General features: G+C 38.5%; 1 protein-coding gene across 11 annotated transcripts in view; it reads left to right on the top strand.

The window, feature by feature from the left end:
• FAM120C (family with sequence similarity 120C) overlaps positions 1–27,674 on the top strand; it is a 120,963-nt gene that overhangs the window by 3,979 nt on the left and 89,310 nt on the right. For 10 of the 11 annotated variants that reach the window (XR_006408418.3, XM_026488659.4, XM_026488660.4 and 7 more), the window contains exons 2-3: positions 24,193–24,439; positions 25,895–25,977. Coding sequence is in view for 10 of the 11 variants with exons in the window: in XM_026488659.4 (XP_026344444.2) it covers positions 24,193–24,439; positions 25,895–25,977 (330 nt within the window). In the remaining variant the exon portion in view is untranslated. Of the gene's footprint in view, positions 1–11,032; positions 20,350–24,192; positions 24,440–25,894; positions 25,978–27,674 lie in introns of those variants that run through there. The other variant, XM_057311950.1, reaches the window with a different exon arrangement.

Genomic DNA, 27,674 nt, shown 5'->3' with positions numbered 1-27,674 from the left:
CCCTTCTCTTCACTACGTCTGTATCTTTGGGGTAAATACCCAGTAGTGCAATGGCTGGGTCATAGGGTAGCTCAATTTTTAACTTTTTAAGGGACCTCCACACTGTTTTCCAGAGTGGCTGTACCAACTTGCATTCCCACCAACAATGTAGGAGGTTTCCCCTTTCTCCACATCCTCTCCAACAATTGTTGTTTCCTGCCTTGTCAATTTTTGCCATTCTAACTGGCGTAAGGTGGTATCTTAGTGTGGTTTTGATTTGAATTTCCCTGATGGCTGATGATTTTGAACATTTTTTCATGTGTCTGTTAGCCATTTGTATGTCTTCATTGGAAAAGTGTCTGTTCATATCTTCTGCCCATTTTTTGATTGTTTATTTGTTTCTCATGTATTGAGTTTGAGAAGTTCTTTGTAGATCTTGGATACCAGTCTTTTATCTGTAGTGTCATTTGCAAATATCTTCTCCCATTCCGTGGGCTGCCTCTTAGTTTTTTTTTTTTTTTGACTGTTTCCTTGGCTGTGCAGAAGCTTTTTATCTTGATGAAGTCCCACAAGTTCATTTTATCTTTTGTTTCTCTTGCCTTTGGGGATGTGTCATGGAAAAGGTTGCTTTGGCCGATGTCGTATAGGTTGCTGCCTATGTTCTCCTCTAGGATTTTGATGGATTCCTGCCTCACATCGAGGTCTTTCATCCATTTGGAGTTTATTTTTGTGTATGGTGTGAGAGAGTGGTCAAGATTCATTCTTTTGCATGTAGCTGTCCAATTTTCCCAGCACCATTTATGGAAGAGACCGTCTTTTTTTGACTGGATGTTTTTTCCTGCTTTGTCAAATATTAGTTGCCCAAAGAGCTGAGGGTCCATTTCTGGGTTCTCTATTCTGTTCCATTGGTCTATGTGTCTGTTTTTGTGCCAGTACCATGCTGTCTTTGTGATCACAGCTTTGTAGTACAGCTCAAAATCCGGCATTGTGATGCCCCCAGCTTTCTTTTTCCTTTTCAAGAGTTCCTTGGATATTTGGGGCCTTTTCTGGTTCCATACAAATTTGAGGGCTGTTTGTTCCAGTTCTTTGAAAAATGTCCTTGGTATTTTGATCGGGATAGCATTGAAAGTGTAGATTGCTCTGGGTAGCATGGACATTTTAACGATGTTAATTCTTCTGATCCATGAACATGGAATATTTTTCCATCTTTTTGTGTCTTCCTCAATGTCTTTCAAGAGTGATTTATAGTTTCTAGAATATAGGTCCTTTACGTCTCTGGTTAAGTTAATTCCAAGATAACGTATGATTATTGGTGCTATTGTAAATGAGATGGATTCCCTTATTTCTCTTTCTTCAGTCTCATTATTCGTGTATAGAAATGCAACTGATTTCTGAGCATTGAGATTGTATCCCGCCACATTACTGAATTGCTCTATAACTTCTCATAGTTTGGGAGTGGATTCTTTTGGGTTTTCCATATAGAGTATCATGTCATCTACGGAGAGAGACAGTTTGACTTTTCTTTGCCTATTTGGATACCTTTTATCCCTTTTTGCTGTCTGATTGTTGTTGCAAGGACTTCTAGTACTATGTTGAATGATAGTGGCGAGAATGGGCATCCTTGTCGTGTTCCTGATCTTAAGGGAAAGGCTTCCAGCTTTTCCCTGTTGAGAATATATTTGCTGTAGGGTTTTCATAGATGGTATTTATGAGATTGAGAAATGTACCCTCTATTCCTACACTCTGAAGGGTTTTAATCAGGAAAGGATGCTGTATTTTGTCAAATGCTTTTTCTGCATCAATTGAGAGGATCATATGGTTCCTGAGTCTTGTTGATATGATATATCACGCTGATCGATTTGCGAATGTTGAACCACGCTTGCATCCCAGGTATGAATCCCACTTGGTCATGATGGATAATCCTTTTAATGTACTGTTGGATTCTATTAGCCAGGATCTTGTGAGAATTTTGGCATCCATGTTCATTAGGGAAATCGGTCTGTAATTCTCCTTTTTGATGGGGTCTTTACCTGGTTTGGGGATCAAGGTAATATTGGCCTCATAGAATGAGTTTGGTAGCTGTCCTTCTGTTTCTGTTTTTTGAAAAAGCTTTAGGAGAATAGGTATTATTTCTTCTTTGAATGTTTGGTAGAATTCCCCAGGAAAACCATCCAGGCCTGGAGTTTTGTTATTTGGAAGATTGTTTATCACTGATTCAGTCTCTCCATAATTAATTGGCCTGTTTAAAAAATCAATTTCTTCCTGTTTCAGTCTTGGTAGTTTATAGGTTTCCAGGAAGGCCTCCATCTCTTCCAGATTGCTTAATTAATTGGCATACAGCTGTTGATAAAAGTTTCTAATAATCCTTCCAATTATATTGGTGTTGGTTGTGACCTCTCCCTTTTCATTCATAATTTTATTAATTTGGGTCCTTTCTCTATTCTTTTGGATAAGTCTTGTCAGTGGTTGTCAATTTTATTGATTCTCTCCAAGAACCAGCTTCTAGTCCTGTTGATCTGCTCTACTGTACTTCTGTTTTCTGATTCATTGATTTCTGCTCTAATTTTGGTCAACTGCTTCCTCGAGAGTGGATTAGGCCTGTCCCTCTGTTGCTGTTCCAGCTTCTTGAGGTGAGAAAATAAGAACTGCATTTTAGATTTTTCTATTCTTTTGAGTGAGGCTTGGATGGCTATGTATTTCCCCCTAAGGACTGTCTTTGCAGTATCCCATAGGTTTTGGACCATTGTGTTTTCATTCTCGTTGGTCTCCATAAATTGTTTAATTTGATTTTTGATTTCCTGATTTATCGAGTCATTCCTGAGCAGGATGGTTCTTAGTCTCCAAGTGTTTGAGTTTCTTCCAAATTTTTCCTTGTGGTTGAGTTCCAATTTCAGAGCGTTGTGGTCTGAGAATATGCAGGGGATCATTTCAAACTTTTCGTATTGGTTGAGACCTGTTTTGTGTCCCAGAACATGGTCTATTCTTGAGAATGTTCCATGGGCATTAGAATAGAATGAGTATTCTTTGGTTCTGGGGTGTAGTGTTCTATATATATCTATGAGGTCCAACTCGTCCAGTATGGCATTCAAAGCTTTTGTTTCTATGTTGGTTTTCTGCTTAGGTGCTCTGTCTATTGCTGATAGTGGAGTGTTGAGGTCCCCTACTATTAACGTATTTTTATCTATATGTCTCTTTATTCTGGTTAAGAGTTGGCTTGTGTATCTTGCTGCTCCCCTGGTGGGGACATAGATATTTTTAATTGTCATATCCACTTGTTGGATACATCCTTTAAGAATAATATAGTGCCCTTCTGTGTCTCTAACTATAGTTTTTGGTTTAAAATCCAATCTATCTGATACGAGAATTGCTGCCCCAGCTTTCTTTTGAGGTCCATTTGCGTGAAAGATTTTACTCCATCCCTTTACTTTCAGTCTGAATGTATCTTTGGGTTCAAAATGAGTCTCTTGTAGACAGCAAATGGATGGGTCATTTCTTTTTATCCAGTCTGCAACCCTGTGTTACTTTATGGGAGCATTTAAGCCATTCACATTGAGACCGAATACTGAGAGATATGATTTTAATGATGCCATGTTGCCAGTAAAGTCTTTGTTTGTATCGGTTGTGACTTTCTGTTCTGTATCACTCTTGGGGCCTTTTTAGCTTTATAGAACCCCCCTTAATATCTCCTATAGGGCTGGTTTTGTGGTTACGAAACTGGTCAATGACTGGCGATTCTGGCAGGTCTTTATTTCTCCATCAATTCTGAATGACAGCCTTGCTGGATAAAGGATCCTTGGCTGCATGTTTTTCTCTGAAAGAACTTTAAAATGCCCCCCAACCCTTTCTCTCATTCCAGTTCTGTGTAGACAGGTCTGACGTAATTCTGATACCTTTGCCTTGGTACGTGAGAAATTTCTTTGCCCTAGCTGCTTTCAATACTCTATCCTTGGATCTAATACTTGCGAATTGCACCATGACGTGACGTGGCGTAGGTTTGTCGTGGTTGAGCTTGGGAGGGGTCCTCTCTGCCTCTTGGACACGAATGTTTGTTTCCCTCGCTAGATTAGGGAAGTTTTCAGCTACAATTTATTCAAATATCTCTTCCAGACCTCTGTTTTTCTCCACCCCCTCGGGGATGCGGATGATTCTGACATTGGATCATTTCATTGAGTCAGTAATCTCCCGTAACCTACATTCGTGGGTGTGGATTTTTTTAAGTCCATTTTCTATTTTCGCTTTTTCTTCTACTAACCCATCCTCCAGTTCGCTAATACGTTCCTCTGCCTCATTCACCCTGGCCGTCAGAGCCTCTAGTTTTGCCTGCATTTGGCTCATAGAATTTTTAATTTCTGCCAGATTTGCTCTCATTTCCGCCCTTAGAGATTCTATATTCTCATTAACATTTTTGTTAATACTTTTTTAAAGTCTACGCATTATCTTGACCATTGTTACTCTGAATTCCATTTCTGATAATTTGGTTACATCCATATCCATTAGTTCTGTGGCAGAGGCCACAGACTCATTGTCTTTTCTTTGCTGGGGGGGATTTCTCCTTCTCGTCATTCTGATGAGTAGAGGTTGTGGGGTTGTCCAGAGCCCAACTTATTGACCAGGACCCAGGCCGTGTGCCCTTGTTTTATAGGGATCTTAGGGATGTGGACTTCTTCTTTAAAGATTTTATTTGTTTATGTGGCAGCGAGACAGCCAGTGAGAGAGGGAAGACAAGCAGGGGAGTGGGAGAGGAAAAAGCAGGCTCCCAGCGGAGGAGCCTGATGAGGGACTCCTTTCCGGAACGCTGGGATCACACCCTGAGCCGAAGACAGGCGTTTAATGAGTGGGCCAACCAGGCGCCCCGGGATGTGGGCTTCTTGATTTTTCAGCCTGCCTTCTGGGGGAGGGGCCTGCCGCGCCGATATTCAGGCAACCCTGTTTGGGTAGAGTCTCCGTGTCCCCTGCGAGGGGAATGGGGACGGGCACGCTGTGAGCCGGTCTTTCCAGGCTTTAGTTCTCTGGCGGCTTTCTTTGGCGGTTTGCTGTGCCTCTTCTGAGAGTCAGAGCAGCAGCGGTGGAATCTCAGCCTCTGTCTCAGAACAGAGGGATTACGGACCGTTCTCCACTGATGTTCTGGCCGCTTTAACTTCGTTACTGTTGAGACTGCTCAACCCTGCAGCGTCCCGGGATGTGCGCCCCACACCAGGTGTCCCAGCCCTCACTTCCAGGGCCGTTGTGTCTCTGTCCTTTGCGTTTCTAACACCGCCAGCTGCCAGCCGCCCCCCGCGCGCTCCCGGAGCTCCCAGTCTCAGTCTGGTTCCAGTGAGCACACCGGAGTTCCGTGAAAAGTCTGGTGGCACGCGCTCCCGGCTCACCGGTCTCAGTCTATTCTCTCGCGGGTGCCGTCCGGGAGTCCGCCCGCTCCCCCGTGCAGGTGGCTACCGCTTCCCGGCTCCCGAACGCGGTGGCTCCCTCCCCCTTCCGTTTATCTTCTGATATCTGTGCGCAGCTTCGTACCTCAATACTCAGCGCTGGAGATGTTCATTTGTAGAGATCCAGATGTATCTTCCTGTGTCTCAGGCTGATTCCGTGGATGTTCAGGCTGGTCTGGTACCTATCCAGCTAGACTCAGGGGACCGGCTGAAAACGGGGTCTCCTACTCCTCTGCCATCTTAACTCCCACCTCCTGCAGTAAACAAATTCTTTCATCTTTTCATATTCTCCATAATGTCTTGTATATTTTAGGTTTAGGATACATTTTTTTCCCTGAATGAATAGGTTAGTAATTCTAAGAGAGTGGATTGTAGGAAGTAACTTCTAAAAAGTGTGTAGTGTGGCTCTTAATATAGTGGATTTAAGACTGGCTCCAAAATCACATGTAAAGTCTCTGTAGTTCTTATCAGTGAATGAAGTTCTCTTTCCTGGTTCTGATTGGTGATTTTTGTTGTTGTTGGAGTGATGGAGAGCTTCCTTGTTTATAGTACGGAATTTAAAGGTATTGGTTAATAACTGATCGTGGTTTGCCTTTATAGAGGAGTGTTCCACTCTGTTGAAGATAGCAGTTTTTCACTTGGATGATCTGCATGGGTACCATTTCTTTCAACTGACCTGCTAAGTGCTTCAGAACAAAACCCACTACTTTATTTCTCCTCCCCTTGGTTTTGTTCTTCATCGTAGCCCACAAAATTGGTCTTTACTCCTAATCTCATTTTCATTTGTAATAGAGAAAATGAGGGTGGACAGATTAAATAAAAGATAAATTGCTGGGTTGTCCGTTTAGCTTTAGGCAATTTAAGACTCCCCATGAAAAGATTCATTGTGTATTATTGGCATGAACTTTGTCATTTGGTTGGTTTCATTGTTGTGTTCTGCAAACCTTTGTAAGTGGTAATGGCAGGAAAATTAAGTAAACTGACAAATTGCTAGCCTGATCTCTTCCTACGGGTCTCAAAAGTAGAGCAACCAAAAGCAGTTTTAGATTGTAGTTTGGGAGATGACACGGGGTGGTTCTGGGTATGAGTGCTTTGTTTTAATGGTTAATGTATATTAGAAAAAAAGAGAACACATCAAACCCACCACTTCACAGTTATCATTCTTTAGAATAGGACCAATTAAAGAAAAATGAGTTGATTTAAAGAAAAGTGTTAAGTTGCAGTACGTGGATGTGGCAGAAATCATGTTGGTGGTACATGAATGATCAAAGTTTTGAAAAGTCTGACCAAGAGCTGATGTCATTTTATGCTTTCATTCTCTAAAATACAGTAGAGCAATGGCTGCTGTGCTTCTGGGTTATTTACCCTCAGTCATAGACACATCCTGAAAAGTCAGTGACACTTCTAGGTGCTCTAATGGTAGGAAAAATGATTATAATAATAATTATTACTACTTCTTGAGCACCAAGTTGTACATAAGGTGGTTTTTAAATATCTCATTTATTCCTCACAAGCTTGCAAGAATGCACTGTATTCTTCCCATTTAACAGTTGAGTAACTGAGGTACAAAGAGGTGAAATGATTTTTCTTTGGTCTGTACACTGTTAAGTGCTGGATAAAAATTCTTGCTCTGGGTCTGTGTTGCTCAAAGTCCTTTTCCACAATTCCACCACACTATTTCCTTCTTTTTGTATATTCTTGTGTAAGATTGTGCATTTTTATTGGCCAGATAATATACGTAAATACATGAAGAAAAGCAATAAGAAGTCAACTTGTTGAGCACTTAGTTTGTGCCAGCATTGCTAAATGTACGATTCTACCAGTATAAGGCACATGTGTAAGCTGAGTGCCAAGTGAGTGAGTGATAGCAGTCTCTTTCTTTTTTGAATTTTCAGTCTCTACCTTTCTGGTTTCTTGTACTTACAGCATAAACAAGTAACCTTTAAAAGGCATAAATTTTGCCTTTAATTTGTCATCCCCTTAAGCCATTATCATTATACCATTCTTCCCTTTTAACCATTATTCATGAACAATGAAGACTGTATTAATTCCCATTCCCTAGCCTTTTGCCACTTGATATCTGATGTCACCATTCTCCTGCTGACACATCCACTCTTACCCTTTTTTGGTCCTCTTTGAGATAATTGACACTCTTGAGCCATCCTTTCCTTGAATTGCCTTCCTTGGATTTCATAATGCTGCTCTCTTTATAAGTCTAGTTCTTTCTCCATTCCTAAGTTACTCCTCCTCCTCTGCCTGCTTCTTTAACCCTCGGTGCTCTCAAGTCTTCTGTCCTAGTCATATTCTTCTATATTCATTTCCTGAGCAATCTTATCCATTATTATGGCTTTAAATATTAACTATATTCTGATGATTCCTATAGCTCTTTCTCTACCCCCAAGCTGTCTCATGAGCTTTTGACACACCTTTTCAGCTCTACTACTCAATGTGTTACAGGTCACTTAACCTTAAAAACATTCAAGATGGAGCTCATTATTTTCCCCCAGAACTTGTTCTGTTCCCAGTATTCTCTTTTTGTTTGAACATTGTCTTTTATCTATTTCAAGCCAGAGATGATGGAGTCTTTAATTCTTTACTCTCCCATCACTTCCCATATCCACTTAGTTACCTGGTCCTATCACTTCTACCTCAAAAATGTCTCCTGAGTCCACCCCCATGCCTTATTCCAAGCTGCCATCATTTCTTATCTGAACCATGAAACTAGCTTAACTTTTTCCTTTACCATTTTCTGGACTATAGTCTCTCTTTACACATTGCTGTCAGGGATACTGTCCTGAAGACCAAACCTGATTTTGTTGTGTGCACACTGGCTACTTTTTGCCTATTCTCCCAAGTCCAGACTTCTCAGCATGGCAGACAGGGCCTTTTACAGTCTGATCCCAAACTGTGCAGCCTTACTTGGTGCCTACCTCCGCCCACACCTGTTCCAACCATTGCAATGTCCCAAGCATCCTGAACTTTTTAGTTTCCTAGGCTTACAGTGTGCTCACCTAGTGCTTTGCCTATGTTACTCTCACCCTTGCATAGCAAATTCCTGCATATTGCTCAAAAGTTATCACCATGAATCTTTCCCAGCCAACGTGAATGATGTGCTGCCCAAATGCTCTTTAATTACCTCTCATTTTTTTCTCTTTCATAGTATTTTCATATCACATTTAATTCTTTTTTTTCCATGTGGTACATTACATCCCCAGAACTTATTTATTTTCTAACCTGAAGTTTGTATATAATTCTCTTTTAATTGAATTCCAAGACGGTAGGGATTTGCGCCCAGGGCTTGACACATTGTGTTCAATAATGGTTGTTGGGAGAGAGAGATTGGTTGATTGACTATGGAGAGCTTTAAAGGTCAGATGAGGAAGAATTTAGAATCAGTGTTTTATAATGTTATATATTAATTCCATGTAAATCAACTTAAATTCCAAATGGAATTGCAAAACTCTGTTAAGTAAGTTTGGTAGCTGCTTAGCAATATATTTATAGAATAAATTCCCTCTTGGTGGTAGTAATAATATCTACCACATGGGCTGGGTATCTTACATAGATTCATTATGCCATTTAATCCTCATAACCACCCCTCAGGATATGTATTAATCTCCGTTTTTTATGGCTAAAATAAAAACAGACTCAGCATAGCCACTGGCCTGCGGTTGCACTGCTAGAACATGGTTGAGCCAAGATACAGATCTAAATATATTTGACACCAAAATCCTTCATCTTTAACATATTGTAAAACAGTATAGTTGCATTTTAAATTAAACTTTTTCCAGAACATGTTTCTTACATTTAGTTTGTGTAGCATAATGGCTAAGAACACAGAACTTGGAACCAGACTGCCTGGGTTTAAATCCTTGTTCTTCTACCTACTAGATATGTAAACTTAGGCAAGTTAACCTCTCTGTGCCTCAGTTTCCTCATCTGGAAGATGAGGGTAGTAATAATACCTGCATCACACACTTTGTTGTGAGTCTTAAATGATTTAACATAAGTGTTTATAAAATTACATGGCCCATAGTAAATGCTATATAAATGCCAGCAACTGTTACTTTGAACAAAGTATCTTGTATGCTAAGTAGGTTGAACATGGATCATTTTACTCTCATGCTTTAAGATTAACACGGTATGGCATGCAGGGTCCTTCTTGATCTGCCATTCTCTGGTCTCATTTCACCCCATTTGCCTTAGCAGGACAGTGAATGCTTTTCAGTTCAAGTAACATTTTTTGAGCATCTGCTTTGTGCCAGACCCTATATGCAAGTACTATGAACAATGGAATTCATTCATTCAACAAATATTTATTGGGCTCCTACTGTATGCCAGGCACAGTTCAAGATTGTGAAGATAAAGTAGTGAACAAAATGGATTTCTGATCTTATAAACTTTACCTTCTAGTGGGGAGGAAAGACAATAAACAAGGTAAAAAGACAGAATACATAGTGTTTTAGGTATAGTAAGTGCTATGGAGGAAGATGAAGCAGGGAAGTGAGATAAGGGAGTGTTGATGTCAGGGGGTTTCTCTCTCTCTCTCTCTCTCTCTCTCTCTCTCTCTCTCTCTCTCTCTCTCCCTCTCCCGGACCTTGTTGTCTGGCAGGGAGACAAGTACGAAAATACAGTATGAGCCAAAATACAGTATGAGCCGTGAGGATCATTTCTCTGACTCTTGTCATCAGCCCAAGGGCATGGTCAGTGGAAGTGGCAGAACCAGGATATGCATAGCAGACACCAAAACCCTTGCCCTTTTATTATACCATGAAGGAAATTACAAAGGTTATGGCAAGGATGGCACACTGGCGGCCCATAGGCCCACACATTTTTTTTTTAAAGAACTTCATTGATTTTTATTGACAAAGTAGTGTTTATCAGAATCTGTAATCAGCAGGTTTGAATATTAAGGCATCATCATCTAGTCGAATGATTTTTCACTTCACTATTACTTAATTTGCATTATATGAATGCATTTCTTTTTTAAAAAATATGAATTTGTTGCCAGTGTTTTAAAAATTGTGAAATGTTACAAAAAAGTCTGACTTTCCAGCCACTTGTGAAATATCAGATCCTTTGGCAACATTGATTATACCCTTTTGCTTAGCCACATGGTCTTCATTTATTGGAATCTCTACCATTCCATGGTGTCTCCCTGACACAGTGACCAAGTGCCTCTTGCCATTTGTGATAATGATCATCTAACAGTGGCTCCCAATGATCCCCACCTCCTGGTATTCACACTCTTGTGTAATCTTCCCCCATCCCTTGTGTGTGTGCTGGACCTAATGACTTGTTTCTTTTCTTTTTCTTTTAAAGATTATTTATTTGAGACAGCATGAGCCGGGGGGGGGGGGCAAGGAGAGAGGGAGAAGCAGACTCCCTGCTGAGCAGGGAGCCCAGAGCGGGACTCCATCCCAGGACCCTGGGATCATGACCTGAGTTGAAGGCAGATGCTTAACCGACTAAGCCACCCAGACGCCCCCCTAGTGACTTGTTTCTAATGAACAGACTACAACAAAGTGATCAGATGTCACTTTCAAGATTAGGTTATAAAAACCTGTGACTTCCATCTTGTTTGCACTTTCTCTCTCTCTGGCTCTTCTTGCTTGATCACTCTGATGAAGCAAGCTGCCATGTTGTGAGCTGCCCTGTGGAGAGGCCCACATGACAAGAAACTGAGGGCAGCCTCCAACTATCAGCCAGTGAGGAACTGAGGCCCTCAGTCCAACAACCTGCAAGGAACTGAATCCTGCCAACAGCCAAGTGAGTGAGCTTGGAAGTGGATCCTTCCCCAGTTGAGCCTTGAGATGACTGCAGCCCCGGCTAATATCCCAATTGCAGGCTGAGCCAGAGGACCCAGTTAAGCCATGCCCCACAGATACTATGAGATAATAAATGTTTTTTTAAGCCACTAAGTTTTTGGGGTAATTTGTTACATAGAAATAGATAAATGAAAACACCATTGGTGGTTGTACTTGTACTTTTTTATAGTAGTTTTGATAAGCATGAAATATTTCTTGTACCCACATTTATGAAAAGTGACAAAAAATTATACAAGAAGGTCACATATTTAAAAATCATAATTTTTAAAAATTCAGTGACAAGGGATTATTGTGCTATAGTGAAAAGAGCAAATGAGTTGAAGTCCAAAGACTTGGATTCAGGTCACTAGTTGGATCTTGGGTAATTTATTATTTCATTTTGAAGACCTTCATTTATAAAACGAATAAGGAAGTAATACCATCTTTCCCAGGACAGTCAAGAGAACTACTGGATATAATGTATATGAAATATAACATTACATATATTTTAGTTTGTATTAATTTCAGTCCCTCCTGTGTTTCGATAGTACTCTTTACTTATTTCCATTGGCTTGTACCATAATATATTGTGATTATCTGTTACATGCAGGTGACTTGATGGAAGGGATCATATTTTATTCATCTTTTCATCTCCTTACACAGTATTTGGGCACATACCAAGTGTGCAAAAACATTGGTTGAAAGAATGAACAGTTGTTTTGTTAGATAACTAATGAAAATTTTAAAACACTAAAATATGATTCAAATTCTTAACCAAGGTACCTTTCAACTTTGGGAAACTTCCTTTTGCCAGTTTGCACATAGGCAGGCATTATAAAGAGGACAATTTTTACAGTTAAATCTTCATATAAGGTCACTATGTAAGGCTTAAATTTGGTCTATTGAACAATTCTTAGCACAGCCAAAGCACCTGAACCAGAAATACAAGAGTAGACTAGTCCATCTTCTGGGCACTCTTATGTCACAAAGAATACACTTAAGTCTACATACATTTTATGCCCTAAGGCAAGAAGCAGTCACGGGGCTTGAAGCATTATCTTTTCTCTCTCTCTCTCTCTCTGCCTGCCTCTCTCAAATCAAAAAGCTGACAGTATCAACTGAAGAAGGTCACATATTCCTCTACATCTAAACAAAATATATGTGTTGAAATACTGCAGTTTAAGACATCATTTTAAAATAAACCATTGTAAGAAATATGACCAGTATAAAAATGAGGAGTGCTGAAACAGAATTTTTAAGAAGGCTTGGAATTTCAATAGGCTGTGTACAGACAGAATAAGTGATATTGCTGTGAAATGCATTTATATAGTAAATGAAGAATTTGCCAGGGCTTGAAAGTCTTTTGTAGGTGGTGGTTTAAGAAAAAACTGTCTGATGAATACAGCAGAAATTACATCATAAACAAGCGTTTGTAAAGATAGGAAAATACTGTTGCTCAGGATGTTAAAGATTGGTGGCTGAACGCTTTTGGAACAAACTGGGTCAAGAAGTTATTTGTGAAGTTTTAGATTGCAGCTGGTTACAAGAGATCTAAACACTACCCAAAGAGCTATGTGCCTAGCCAGTCGTTCTCAAAGTATGGTCCCTGACCAACAGTACTGTATCACCTGGAAACTTGATAGAAATGCAGATTCTCAGGCCCTAGTCCAGACCTACTGAATCAGAAATAGGATATGGGGCTTGTCAGTCTGTTTTAACAAGCCCTCTAGCTGATTATGATACATGCTAAAGTTTGAGAACAACTGTACCTAGATATAATTCATGTGTTAAGAATTTTGGTGGAATCTAACTCTTTTAGACTTGGAGCCTGTGACAGGTACATTCAGAAATACCTGGATTTTGTGTGTTGAGGAAAGTCGAAATTTTTAGTATAGATTTGTCAAAATTATGACTACAGATAGTGCTTCTGCAGTAGTATTACTCTTGGGCTCGGAATACTTCAATTTGAAACAAACACTTTATAAGGACTTAAAGCTTTTATTGTGTCATTCCTTAGGGATTCAGTTTTTGTGCAGAAATGTTCAAAATGAATCATGTCCAGGTCTAGTGGTTAACATTGTGGTTTACACCAAACACAGTTGAATACTTTGATTTATTAGATGCACATTATAGAAATCTGACCTATTATATATAGATTGATTGGCTTAGTTGAGGCATGGTACCCAAGATACTGAAAACAAGGGAGGGGGGACTTATTTGGCATCCAAAGGGCATTCAGTGCACTAGCAAAGATTGAAATTAAATATTTGACCTGTTTGGTTGACATTGCAACTCATCTAGGCACTCTGAATAAAAGCAGGTTTATTAAAAAATAGCTTCACAAATGTATGGTTGTATTTGCTCATTCCTAGCAAAATTATGCCTTTGGGAAACTCATTTGGCAGGTGATAAACTGGCTGACTTTACTGTGCTGAAATTGGTTTCCAAGAAATGAAAGTGATGGCCTGAACTACATCCCCGAAATTGCGGAATTGTCGGTTGCATTCCAGGAAGGGCTCTCTGGTATTATATTTTATGAAAAGGAACTAATATTGTTCAGTTAGCCTTTCTCAATTAATGTTTGTGACGTAAAAGAAGAGCTACAATGGAGATACTGAATTACTGTGCAATGGTACTGAAAATGAAGCATGATATCATTGGAATACCAGAAGTCTACAAATATCTTGAGAGTTGTCACCCTAAATATTAAAAAAAAAAAGCATTGTGCAAAATGTCTGTTAAGAAATGCCTACATTTCTAAACAGCTGTTTTCCATTATGAAATAGGATAAAATTAATCATTCCCAATGAAAGGACCAAAGGCTAAATTCTTCACTGCACATCCTAACACAAAAATATAAGACTTAACATTGACCTCTTTGCACATAAGAAAGGCATCAAACCTCCTGTTTCGAGTTAAAGGAGAATAAATCACACACACACAAATGTAATGATGAACTTCTTCTATTTTTTGTATCAGGCTTTCTGATTTTTCAATCCTGAAAATTTGCTTTGGGCAGAGCAGGTGCCTATACTGGTATCTACTTGTCTCAGATGATTTCTAAGGGCCTACAGAGAGTAGTACATACCATAGCCTTCATCTCTGCAAAATAAACAGACTATAATTTATTTCATAACCACTTTTTCAGATCCTGCATGCAAGGTATTTTATATAAGTAATTTCTAAGTCTTTTTTTATTTAATTCCAATCAGCCAACTTAAAGTACATCATTAGTTTCAGATGTAGTGTTCAGTAATGTATCAGTAGTAATTTCTAAGTCTTAAACTCAGGAATTTGCAAAATCTCGACTTTATAGATGAAGAAGCTGAGTGACTTGCCCATGACTTACCCATCACTGGAATTTAAGCATAGGTCCACTAGATGTGAAATTCCTGCTATATCTTTTGATAATAGAAGCTATTCTCAAAGTAGAGCCTTTAGCCCCCAGATGAACCACACCAGATTTTTTAAAATCTAATAGTAATTAATAGCAGCCTAATAGTAATTAAGGTTACTAAAATTGGGTATTTTCAAATTAAAATTAGCACCTTAATAGCCTTTACTAAACACTGGATCAGTACACTGGATCAGTATTCTATCTCCAGCTTCATAGAGATATTTAATGGCAAAGACTCTACAGTGCATGTGTATATAGATAGTTGAGATTCCTACAGTTAGGAGAGAAGGCCACTTTGCTGATGTTGCCTTGAATTGGCTATGGGTTTTTTATTGCTGCTATTCTTACTTTTGGGTTCTATATTCTTTAGCTTCATGACTGTCAGTTTGGTCTCTTAATAGTTGTTGGGCTGCACAGTGTGTAGTGATGAAAATTTGTTTCAGTAGTAGTTTTGGTCTGCATTTTTTCAGTAGTTAGGCTCCAGGGCACAAAGGCCTTGCAGCTGAAATAAAAACTGTCCATATTTCTTTTTTTTTTAAAGATTTTTATTTATTTATTCGACAGAGATAGAGACAGCCAGCCAGAGAGGGAACACAAGCAGGGGAAGTGGGAGAGGAAGAAGCAGGCTCATAGCGGAAGAGCCTGATGTGGGGCTCGACTCCATAATGCCGGGATCACGCCCTGAGTCGAAGGCAGACGCTTAACCGCTGTGCCACCCAGGCGCCCCAAAAACTGTCCATATTTCTATTGCTAAAGCAGACTTAAACATATCCACCCCTCCACTTGACTTTTCTTATGAAGTGAAATGAGACATTAAACTTTTCTCAGAGAGTTGTTTCCCCCTGAATTTTATAAATAAGTGTTGCTTCCTCTAGAAAACATTGCCTCCGTTGACTGGTTAGATGCCTTTCCTCTATGTTTCCGTGGCACCCTGTGGTTATAACTTCTTAACATGTATGTTAAGTGTCTTACTCTATGCTGTCTGCATCCTGGCACTTAGAAGGCCCTCAGTTCATATTTGTTGTACTGAACAGTGAGCTAGCAATTAAAAGCTATAGGCAGTTGTTCAGAATCTCAACTCTTACTTTCTTTAAAGCTGAAATGTGCTTCTTTTCTGAGTAGTTGTTTGGGTATGTTGTTTAAGCTCACCTAAGTCATTTTAATCTCCTGAAAAATTGCAAGGTTAACAAAGGAACTGCATCAGTTTGAGCCAGGGACTGGAAGTCATTCTGCTTACAGGTGGTAGCAGTCATCCACATGGAAATGGAGCGAGGGTACTCAGCTGTTCTGAGGGGTATTTTGGCTAGAAGGCTTCTTCCTTGTCCTGGTCAGGATTTAATTGCCATCAGTTAACTCTAGATGATATTTTGCTAAAAAATAAATTGCCATGCTGTGTGATCTGACTAGAGAGCACTGTTTCTTAAACTTGCCTCATCACAACAATCACCTGGGGTTCTTGAAAGTGACCCAAGTGTCCATTGTTGGATGAATGAATAAAGAAAATATGGTATATACACACAGTAGAATACTATTCAGCCTTTAAAAAGGAAATCATGCCATTTGGTACAACATGGATGAACCTGGAGGACGTTATCCTAAGGGAAATAAGCCGGACATAAAAGGACAAATACTTCATGATACCACTTATATGAGGAATCTAAAATTGTCGTTCATAGAACCAGAGAGTAGAATGGTGGTGGCCAGGAGCTGTCAGGAGGGAGTCTTGGAGAAGTATTAGTCAAAGAGTACAAAGTTTTGGTTATACAAGACAAATGAGTCCTAGAGATCTGCACAGCATAGTGCCCATGATTAACAATACTATATTGTATGCTTAAGACTGCTAAGACAGTAGATCTTATGTAAAGTGCTTTTATCACAAAAAAATAAGAGGGCAGGAGGAAACTTTTGGAGGTTATGGATGTGTTTATGGTATAGACTGTGGTGATGATTCTTATCTCTAAACTCAAATTGTACACATTAATTATGTACAGCTTTTTGTGTGTTAATCCTACCTCAATAAAATGGTTTAAAAAATATATATTCCCAGCTTCGCCCTAGATCTACTTAGTCATACTCCTCAGAGGAGAGGCCTGGGATAAATATTACCTTCAGCAAATGGGAGTAAAAGGACTACAGGCATACCTCATTTTATTGCCCTCTGCTTTATTGCTTTTCACAGATACTGCATTTTTTACAAATTGGAGATTTCTGATAACCCTGCAGTCAAGTCTGTTGGCGCCATTTTTCCAACAGCATTTGCTCACTTCCTGTTTCTGTGTCACATTTTGGTAATTCTCACAATATTTCAGACTTTGTCATTAATATATTTGTTATAGTAATCTGTAATCAGATCTTTGATGTTACTATAGTCATTGTTTTGGGGCACCACAAACCTCACCAATATAAGACAGCAAATTTAATAAATGTTGTGTGTGTCCTGACTATTCCACTTGACCAGCCATTCATCTTCCCTATTCCCCGAGAATAAGAATATTAAAATTAGGCCAATTAATAACCCTACAATGGCCTCGGGTATTCAAGTGAAAGGAAGAGGCACTGCGTCTCACTTTAAATCAGAGGTGAGAAATGAGTAAGCTTAGTGAGGAAGACATATCGAAAGCTGAGATAGGTTGAAAGCTAGGCCTTTTGTGTCCACAAGGTACCACGTTGTGAATGCAAAGGAAAAATTCTTGAAGGAAATTAAAAATGCTACTCTATTGAACACATGAATGATAAGTGAAACAGCCTTATTGCTGATATGGAGAAACTTTGAGTGATCTGGATCAAGCCAGCTCCAACATTCCCTTAAGCCAAAGCCTAATCCAGAGCGAGGCCCAAACTCTCCTTAATGCTAGGAAGCTACAGAAGAAAAGTTTGAAGCTAGCAGAGGTTGGTTCGTAACGTTTAAGGAAAGAATCCATCTCCAGAGCATAAAAGTACATGGTAAAGCAGCAAGTGCTGATGTAGAAGCTGCAGCAAGTCATCCAGAAGATCTAGGTAAGGTAATTCATGAAGGAGGCTACATTAAACAGGTTTTCCATGTAGGTGAAATAGCCTTCTATTGGGAAAAAAAGATGCCATCTAGGACTTTAATAGCTAGAGAGGAGAAGTCAATGCCTGGCTTCAGATGTACAAAAGACAGGCTAAATTGTTAGGGGCAAATGCAGCTGGTAACCTTAAGGTGAAGCCAGTTCTTGTTTACCATTCTGAAAATCCTAGGGCCCTTAAGAATTATGCCAAATATACTCTGCCTGTGCTTTATAAATGGAAAAACAAAGCCTGGGTGACACCACATCTGTTTACAACATGGTTCACTGAGTATTTTAAGCCTGTAGTAGAGACCTGCTTAGAAAAAGAATCCTTTCAAAATAGACTGCTCATTGACGGTGCACCTGGTTACCCAAGAGCCCTGATAGAGATATATACAAGATTAATGTTGTTTTCATGCTTTCTAACACAGCACCCATTCTGCAGCCCATGAATCAATTGTAATTTCAGTTTTCAAGTCTTATTATTTAAGAAATTTTGTAAGGCTATAGCTGCCATAGATAGTGATTCCTCTGATGGATCTGGGCGGAGTAAATTGAAAATCTTCTGAAAAGAATTGACTATTCTAGGTGCCATTAAGAACATTCATGTTTCATGGGAAGAAGTCAACATATCAACATTATCGAGAGTTCAGAAGTTGATTCCAACCCTCATGGATGACTTTGAGGTATTCAAGACCAACAGAGGAAGTACTTGCAGATGTGGTAGAAATCGCAAGAGAGCTAGAATTGGAGGTGGAACCTGATGGTGTGACTGAATTGCCATGATCTCATGATAAAATTAATGGATGAGGAGTTGCCTCTTATGGATGAGCAAAGAAAGTAGTTTCTTGAGATGGAATCTACTCCCGGTGAAGCTGCTGTGAAGACTGTTGCAATGACAACAAACGGTGTAGAACACGACATAAACTTAGTTGATAAGCAGTGGCAGGGCTTGAAGGACTGACTCCACTTTTGAAAGAAGTTTTACTGTGGGTAAAATGGTATCAGATGGCACTACATGCTACAGAGAAATCACTTCTGAAAGGAAGAGTCAATCCATGAGGCAAACTTCATTGTTGTCTTATTTTAAGAGATTGCCACAGCCACCCCGGCCTTTAGCATCTACCACCCTGATCAGCCAGCAGCCATCAACATCAAGGCAAAACCCTGCACCACCAAAAACATTATAACTCGCTGAAAGGTCAGATGAATGTTAGCATTTTTGAGCAATAAAGGATTTTGTAAAGTAAGTTCAGTGCTCAACATGGAGCTTGAACTCGTGGCCCCAAGATCGAGAGTCACATGCTCTACTGCCTGAGCCAGCCAGGTGCCCCAACAATAAAGTATTTTTAAATTGAGGTATCTATGTTGGTTCTTTTACTTAATGTTATTGCACACTGAATAGACTGGTATAGTGTAAACATAACTTTTATATGCACTGGGAAACCAAGAAATTCATTTGACTTGCCTTATTGAGATACTTGCTTTATTGCAGTGTTCTGGAACTGAACCCACAATATCTTGAGCATGCCTGTATTACTTTTCACCATGCACCTTTTTGTATTCTTTAATTTTTTTAACCTGGAGTATGTTCTTTTATTCCATTGTAAATTATCTTTTGAATTAAGTATTGCAGTTCATGTTATAAAAATTCAAAAGATGCAAAAGGATATATGATAAAATCTTCCCTTTCACCCTGTCCCTAGTCACTAGATTCTTTTCTCCAGAGTTGACCAATATTATCAGTTAGTTGTGTTATTCCAACGTTATTATGCCTATGAGAGCAAATACTTATAACTACTTGCTACACACATACCATAAATAAACCTTTTAAAAAATGGTGGCATACTATACATAATTTGTACTTTGCTTTTTTACTACATCGTGCTGATTTTTCCAAGAGTTTGTCCTTATTTATGGTTCCACCCTATTCCATTGTATGTATATGTTATAATTTATATAACTAGTCTCTTATTGGTGGGCAGTTAATTAGATTTTTTCCAGTTTTCAGCTATTACAATAATGCTACAATGAATACTTATACAGTTGCAATGCTCTCGCTTATACCTAAGCACTGTGTTGTTCCAAGTACTTTACATATCTAAAAGGTAAATCCATAGAAGCAAAATTACCGGGTCAAAAGGTATGTGCATTTGTAATTTTGACAGATCTTGCCAGATTTTTCTCCATAGAGGTTGTACCATTTACATGCCTACCTTCAATATTTGTGTGTGCTGTTTCCCTTACCAGTATAATATTTGGTAATGTAGTTGAAATACCATCTTTTAGTATTGTTTTAATTTTCACTTCTTATCACAATTGAGTTTGATCATCTTCTTATATGCTTACAATCAATTTGTCTTTCCTTTTTTTGCGAACTGTTTTCTTGTGTTGTTAGGTTTTTTCTTTTCTGTTAGAGAAATTAGCCCTCTATATTATGAGTTGCAAATTTGTTTTGCAGATTGTCATTTGTCTTTTGAGTTTACTTATATTGGCTTTCTCCAAACAGAAATGTTTTATTTTTATTTAGTCAAGAGGATTGATCTTCCTCTTTACTGTTACTGGGTTTTCTCTTATAAATAAACTTTCCCCACTCTGAAATTGTATTTTAAAAAAACACCATGGAATCTTCTATTATTTTTACGGTTATCCTAGTTAAAATGTGAGGAATGGATTTATCTTATTGTTCTCAAATAAAAGTCCAGTTATCCCAACACCATCTGTAGCATAATCCATATTACCTTTGTAATTTAAGAAGTGAGTTACAGTTTTTGCAACAAATAAATGGCATTTAATAAAGGCAAGGGCAACTGTTACAAATTAAGATACTTAGGAGCCATATCAACCAAATGCAGCATGTGGACCCTATTCAGGATCCACCTGATTTAAACAAACCAACTGTCAAAAGACATTTTTAAGGTAAGCTTGGAAAATAGAGTAGGGACTGGATATTAAGATATTAAGAAACGTGAACTTCAGTGAAATGATAGTTTCGTTTGTTATTTTTAAACAGATAAAGAATGAAGTGTTTATAGATGATGACTGGAATTTGCTTGAAAGTATGCCAGAAATGACCAACAATCACATGAAAAGATGTTCAACATCACTAATTATCAGAAAAATGCAAATGAAAACAAGATACCACCTCATACACATTAGGATGGCTACTATTAAAAAAAAATGTGTTGGTGAGGTTGTGGAGAAGTTGTGCATTATTGGTGGGAATACAAAATGGAGCAACCTTTATGGAAAACAATATGGAAGTTCTTTTTAAAAATTAAAAATGAAACTACCGTGTGATTCAGCAATTCCACTTCTGAGTATTTACCCAAAAGAACTGAAAACAGGATTTTGAAAAGATATTTTCACATCTATGTTTATAGCAGTGCTAGTCATAATAGCCAAGAAGTGGAAGCAACCTATAAGTCCATTGATTAACAGAGGAAGAAATTGTGTTATGTACATAAACTGGAATATTATTCAGCCTTAAAAAGGAAGGAAAACCTGTCACATACTACAATGTGAATGAACCTCAAGGACATTATGTTAAGCGAAATAAGTCAACCATAAAAAGACAAATACTGTATGATTCCACTTATATGAGGTATCTGAAGTAGTCAAATTCATAGAAAGTGGAATGGTGGTTGCCAGGAGCTGGGGGAGAGGTGAAAATGGAGAGTTGTTTAATGGGTATAGAGTTTCAGATTTGCAAGATTAAAAAGTTCTGGAGATGTGTTTCACAACAATGTGATTAAACCTAACACTATTGAACTATACACTTAAAAATGGTTAAGATGGTAAATTTTACGTGGTTTTTTAGTCACAATTTAAAAAGTGCATTTAAAAATGCCAGAACAAAAGGGGGGCATAATAGATAAAACAAGAATGACTTAACATTGATAACGGTTGAAAAAGGATAATGGTATTATACAGATTCGTTATGGTATTTCCTTTACCTTTGTGTGTTTCAAATTTTCCGTAATAAGTTTTAAAAGTGAGATTTAGGAAACGGGGGCTTTGTAGACAGAGCTGAATTTGAATTCTAGTTCTACTTTTTAAAAATTGGAATATAATTCACATAATACCATAAAATTTACCACTTTTTAAAAAAGATTTATTTAGAGAGAGAGAGCATGCACACCTGAGTAGGGGGAGGGGCAGAGGGAGAGAACGAATCCTTAAGCAGACTCTCCACTGAGTGCAGAGCCTGACTCATGTCACGAACCCAAGACCCTAAGGTCATGACCTGAGCTGAAACCAAGAGTTGGCCACTCAACCGACTGAGCCACTCAGGCACCCCTGAAATTTACCATTTTTAAGTGTGTAATTAAGTTGTATTCACAGAGTTGTGCGACTATGGTAACTGTCTAATTCCAGAACATTTTTAACACCCCAAAAGGAAACTCGGTACTTGCTAGCACTCATTCTTTATTTCCCTTTTCCCCCAGTCCCTGGAAACCACTAATTATGTTTCCCTCTCAATGGATTTTCCTATTCTGGAAAATTCATTTAAAAGGAATCATGTAATATGTGGCCTTTTTGTCTGGCTTCGTGCACTGTATAGTGTTTTTAAGTTCATTTTTGTTGTAGCTTGAATCAGTACTTCATTCCTTTTTATAGCTAAATAATATTCCCTTGTATGGTTATACCACATTTTGTTTAACCATTTTTTCTGTTGATGGACACTTGGAATGCTCTATGGCCCTGAGCATGGCACCTCACTTCTCTGAGCCTCAGTTTCCTCATCTACAAGGTGGGACTTACAACACCTACATGGTCTGATTGTGATGAAGAGAGGGAAAGTACCATACTTAGCACTATGCCTGGTACAGATAGATGCTCAGTGAGTGACTTGTATAAGAGGTATGCTGGAACAAACTATCACCAGGGGACAGCATAAAACTGTACTCCTACTCTGACCTAATTGGAGTTCATTATGGCTCTAGGTGTAAATATGTTGCAGTACAAACTAAGGATTTTTGGTTCCTTTGCTTGGAAAACAAACGTATACCCATGTTGCTTTCCTATCTGGTTATCAGTGTCCCTCCCCTTGTGGACTTAATGTGTGACATGACTATCTGCTGTGGCTAGTCTCTTTCCATAGCCAAGCAGAAGCTTAATGCATTGAAACTCCTGTCAGACCCCAGAAAACTACCATTATTTTGTAATTTAAATGAAAAAAAATAGATCAGTTGAGTTCAACAAAAATATTTAGGTCCACAGGTTCTAGAGCCCAAATCCAGGCTTTGTTCCTTCTGGCCGTGCAACCTTAGGAATAGCAATGTAAAAATGGGGATGACAATAATAATAGTTATGGCCTTATAAGGTTGAATATTAAATGAGTTAATGAATGCAAAGTACTTGGAACGCTGCTTAGCACACTGTATGTATTCAGTATCTGTTAACCATTATTATTCATATCGTTATGCTCCAGGTTTTATGTTGGAGCCAGGAATAGAGAGATAAATTAATTTGTCTCTGCAGTCAAGGAAGTTAGCATGGTATAACCAGTATGTAGATTATTTCAGTATGCTCTAAGTGCAGGGATAGAGGCATGCACAGGAAGGGCACTTAAGGGTCTGCCTCTATTACATGAAAAATAGTGCTCTTCAGGAAGAAGCCTGGTGCAGTGGAAATAAGTGAATGCTGGAGTCAGAACAGCCTGGGTTTGAATCCTGTGTACACTCATTTGTTATGCAGCTTTAGGGGCAGCCAACCTCTCATAGTCTTTCTTGGTTTTCCCATTTCTAAAATGGGGTGAAGTTTCTGACCTCTGCCTGCTGGAAGTGCCGTGTTTGGGTTGTCTGTGGTCTAAGATGTTCCAAAGAAAGCAAGCAAGGATTTTTTTTAAAGATTGATTTATTTATTTTAGAGAGACAGTGCAGGCACATGTGAGTTGGACGAGGGGCAGAGGGAGAGACTCTCCAAGCACACTCCCCGCTAAGCATGGAGCCCAACCTGGGGCTCATCTCACAACCCATGAGATCATGACCTCAGCTGAAACCAAGAGCCAGAGGCTTAACCAACTGAGCCACCCAGGCGCCCACAAGCAAGGGTTTTTCAAAAGGTGTTAGATTAAAAAAAAAAAGTTAGATGAACTTAGAATCAGATTCTAACTATGTTATTTAACCTTTCTGTGTCTATTTCTACATGTAACTTTTTTCATCCATATCTACCTTGCTCATGGCTGTTCTGACAATGAGATAATGTATGTAAAGTATATGTGGCATATCAAGTGCTGAGCAATAAATAATAGCTTTATTATCTTTCTAACAAAGATATCTTCTGTTATTGTGTGAAGTGGAAACTTAAGTAATATATACCATGTTAATTTCAGTATTCTCTTGAAATGCCTCACACTACAGTTTCAGGAAAGGACTGGGCATTTCAATGAATATGTAGATAATACTGCCTTTGTTTATAGTAGGAATAATCAAGTTCGAAGCTTGTGTGGTCTTAAATTTCAAATATAAAATTTAGTTACTAACTTTCTGGACTTCTAACCAAATATAGTCAGTTTCTGTTGCATGACATGTTCCTCTCTTCTTCCCTCCTAGGTCTTTCAGAGCCTTGAAGACCACCATTTGGAAGTGGTGGCTTTTTTCAGGGAAAATGGCTTCCATGGCCTTCTTGCTCATGATTCCGAATATGCTCTCTACAATATTCCTTCTTACTACAGTTCCCATGCTCTGAAGCTGAGCTGGAATGGGAAGAATCTCACTACCAATCAGTTCCTGATGCAGGAGGTAGCCAAGCAGCTGGGCTTGAAGCGGATGAATTTTCCCATATTTGCTGCGCTGCTAGGTAGGTATCCAAAGAACAGACTCCAGTGATTGGTAAAGTTTCCTCTTCCAATGTTAAGACATGAAGACCAGAGCAATTTAGCCTACCATAGTTTATCTTTTTAAAGTCCACATGCTATTAACACTATGCTGGGGAAAACCCAGCAGGCTTTTAGGCTTCTTACTAGAAACTCAGCATGTTTGTCTTATGAATTTAATACAGGACATCCTAGAAAATTATTTTGGTTTTTGTAAAACTTTTTTTGTTACATTCCATAACTATTTATGCAGAGTACTGTCTTAGGCCAAATGTTTTAGCCCTAGATAGCTTTGGTTCTCCATTAGGAGCATTTGCATTTCTTCCCTGCTGCCTCAATTTAGATGAAGAAAACAAATTGTTGTGTGTGTTTTTCTTTTTCTATTGTGCTAACATTTTATTATGAAAATTTCCCAACACACAGCAAAACTGAAAGAATTTGGGTAGTGAAAATCCTATATATCCTCTATCTACCACCTGTATTCTGCGATAACATTTTCCTCTACTTACTTTGTCATATATCTGTCCATTCTAGCCATCCATTAATTTATCTTTTAAAGATGCATTTAAAAGTAAATTCCAGAGAGTTGGTTATGTTTTTTTAAAGATTGATGTATTTATGAGAGAGAGAGAGAGAGAATGCGAGTGGGGGAGGGGCAGCAGGAGAGGGAGAGAGAATCTTAAAGCAGACTTCTGCTGAACTCAGGGCCTGACGTGGGGCTTGATCCTAGGACCCTGAGATCATGAAACCAAGAGTTGGACGCTTAACCAGCTGAACCACCCAAGCACCCCAAGAGTTGATTATGTTTTCATTTGGCTTTCCAAGTACTGACAGCATGAAGGTTGATATGTTGTCTCAGGTGTAACCTCTGCTTATAATCCCAAAGGATTTGAGTTTGGCTCATCTAATGGAATCAACACAAGTTTTAGAATTAGGCCTATGACAAATCACTGAAGTTAAACCTCCCTGGTTTCAGTTTCCTCATCTGTGAAATGGAATAGTATACCTCATTGTGTTATTGACAAAATTAAATGAAGCGAGATATATAAAATGCCTAGTCAGTAATTGTGGCTGCTATTATAAAAGGCAGAATGACTAGGCGATAGATATAATAGCATGGGCTTTGGAGCCTGCTTCTTATCCTGGTGGGGACAGTTATTAACCAAGCTACTTTGGGAAGTCACCAAACTTGTTTGAACCGTAGTTTCCTTATCTGTAAAATGGGGATAATAATACTACTAGGCATGGTTATTGCAATAATAAAACATAATGCATGTGATACATAATAGGTAATTAACACATAGATACTATAGATATTACATTGAGAATCTACACCTATGTAAATTATTTGATTATTTTCTTCCCCAGAAGCCCTTTCATGGCCTGGAGGTTCTGTGAAAATATTTGCACAGTCAGTAAATGATAAATGTACTTTATAGGTAACCACATTCTCCCAGATGAGGACCTGGCTGCTTTTCACTGGAGCCTCTTGGGACCAGAGCATCCCCTTGCATCACTTAAGGTAAAGTGCCCCATTTCCTGCCTATACAGCCATGTCTAGGGGATATCAGGTTCTTTTCACTGGAGTTTTGATAGAATAAATACTTTTCATTAGGCTTAAAATATTTCAAATACAAAAATTATAATTATGATCAGTACCCTTAATATCTATTTATTAAGTTTTTATTTTAATTCCAGTATAGTTAACATATAGTATTATATTACTTTGAGGTATATAATATAGTGATTCAGCAATTCCATACATTAAGCGCTCATCAAGACAAGTGCACTCCTTAATCACCATCACTTATTTAACCCATCCCCACACCCATCCCCATCTCTGGTAACCATCAGTTCTCTGCAGTTGAGTCTATTTCTTGATTTGTCTCTGTCTTTTTTTCTGCTTTGTTCATTTGTCTTGTTTCTTAAATTCCACATATGAGTGAAATCATATGGTATTTGTCTTTCTCTCACTGAATTATTTTACTTAGCATTATATTCTCTAGATCCGTCCATGTCATTGCAAATGGCAAGATTTCATTCTTTTTTATTGGTGATTAATATTCCAATGTATATATGTACTAATTCTTTATCTATTCATCTATCAATGGACACTTGGGCACTTCCATGTCTTGGCTATTGAAAATAATGCTGCCATAAACATAGGGGTGCATGTATCCCTTTGAATTAGTATTTTTGTATTCTTCATGTAAATACCCACGTGCCATTACTGGATTATAAGGCAGTTCTATTTTTAACTTTTTGAGGAACCTCCAGGCTGTTTTCCACAGTGCCTGTACCACTTTGTGTTCCCACCAACAGTGCATTTTTCTCCACATCCTCGCCAACACTGTTTCTTGTGTTTTTGATTTTAGCTGTTCTGACAGGTATGAGGTGATACCTCATTGTTAGTTTTGATTTGCATTTCCCTGATGATGAGTGATGTTGAGCATCTTTTCATGTGTCTGTTGGCTATCTGGATGTCTTCTTTGAAGAAATGTCTGTTTGTGTCTTCTGCCCATTTTTTAATTGGGTTATTTTTTTGGGGGGTGTTGAGTTGTATCAGTTCTTTGTATATTTTGGATACAAATCCTTTATCCTATATGCCATTTGCAAATATCTTCTTCCATTCAGTAGGTTGCCTTTTCATTCTGTTGATTGTTTCCTTTGCTGCACAGAAGCTTTTTATTTTGTAGTCCCAATACTTTATTTTTCCTTTTGTTTCCCTTGCCTCAGGAGTCATGTCTAGAAAAATGTTGCTAGAGCCATTGTCGGAGAGATTACCGCCTATGCCCTCTTCAAGGATTTTTATGGTTTCAGTCTCACAATTAAGTCTAATCCATTTTGAGTTTATTTTTGTGTACGGTGTGAGAAACTGGACCAGTTTCATTCTTTTGCATGTAGCTGTCCGGTTTTCCCAGCACCATTTGTTGAAGACAATACCTTTAATATCTTAAGGATTCATACAAACCTATGAAGTGAAATACTAATACCCCAGTGAATGAAATAATGAGCAAAAGACTGAAGTGGACAGTTCACAAAAGAAGAAATACAGTGGCCAATAGTATGACTAGATAGATATTAAATCTCCCTAGTGATCACACATGCAAATTAAATGATTTTTTTTAACCTAACAGTTTGGCAGATACTGAAAAATTAGTCTGCCCACTCCTGTCGAGGCTATGTTGAAACTGATACTCTCATACATTTCTGGTGGTA

This window comes from Ursus arctos, chromosome X (assembly GCF_023065955.2).
Source record: "Ursus arctos isolate Adak ecotype North America chromosome X, UrsArc2.0, whole genome shotgun sequence".
In the NCBI taxonomy this organism is placed as follows: domain Eukaryota; kingdom Metazoa; phylum Chordata; class Mammalia; order Carnivora; family Ursidae; genus Ursus; species Ursus arctos.
The sequence above is the reverse complement of the archived record's forward strand: the minus strand, read 5'-3'. Positions and strand labels throughout refer to the sequence as shown.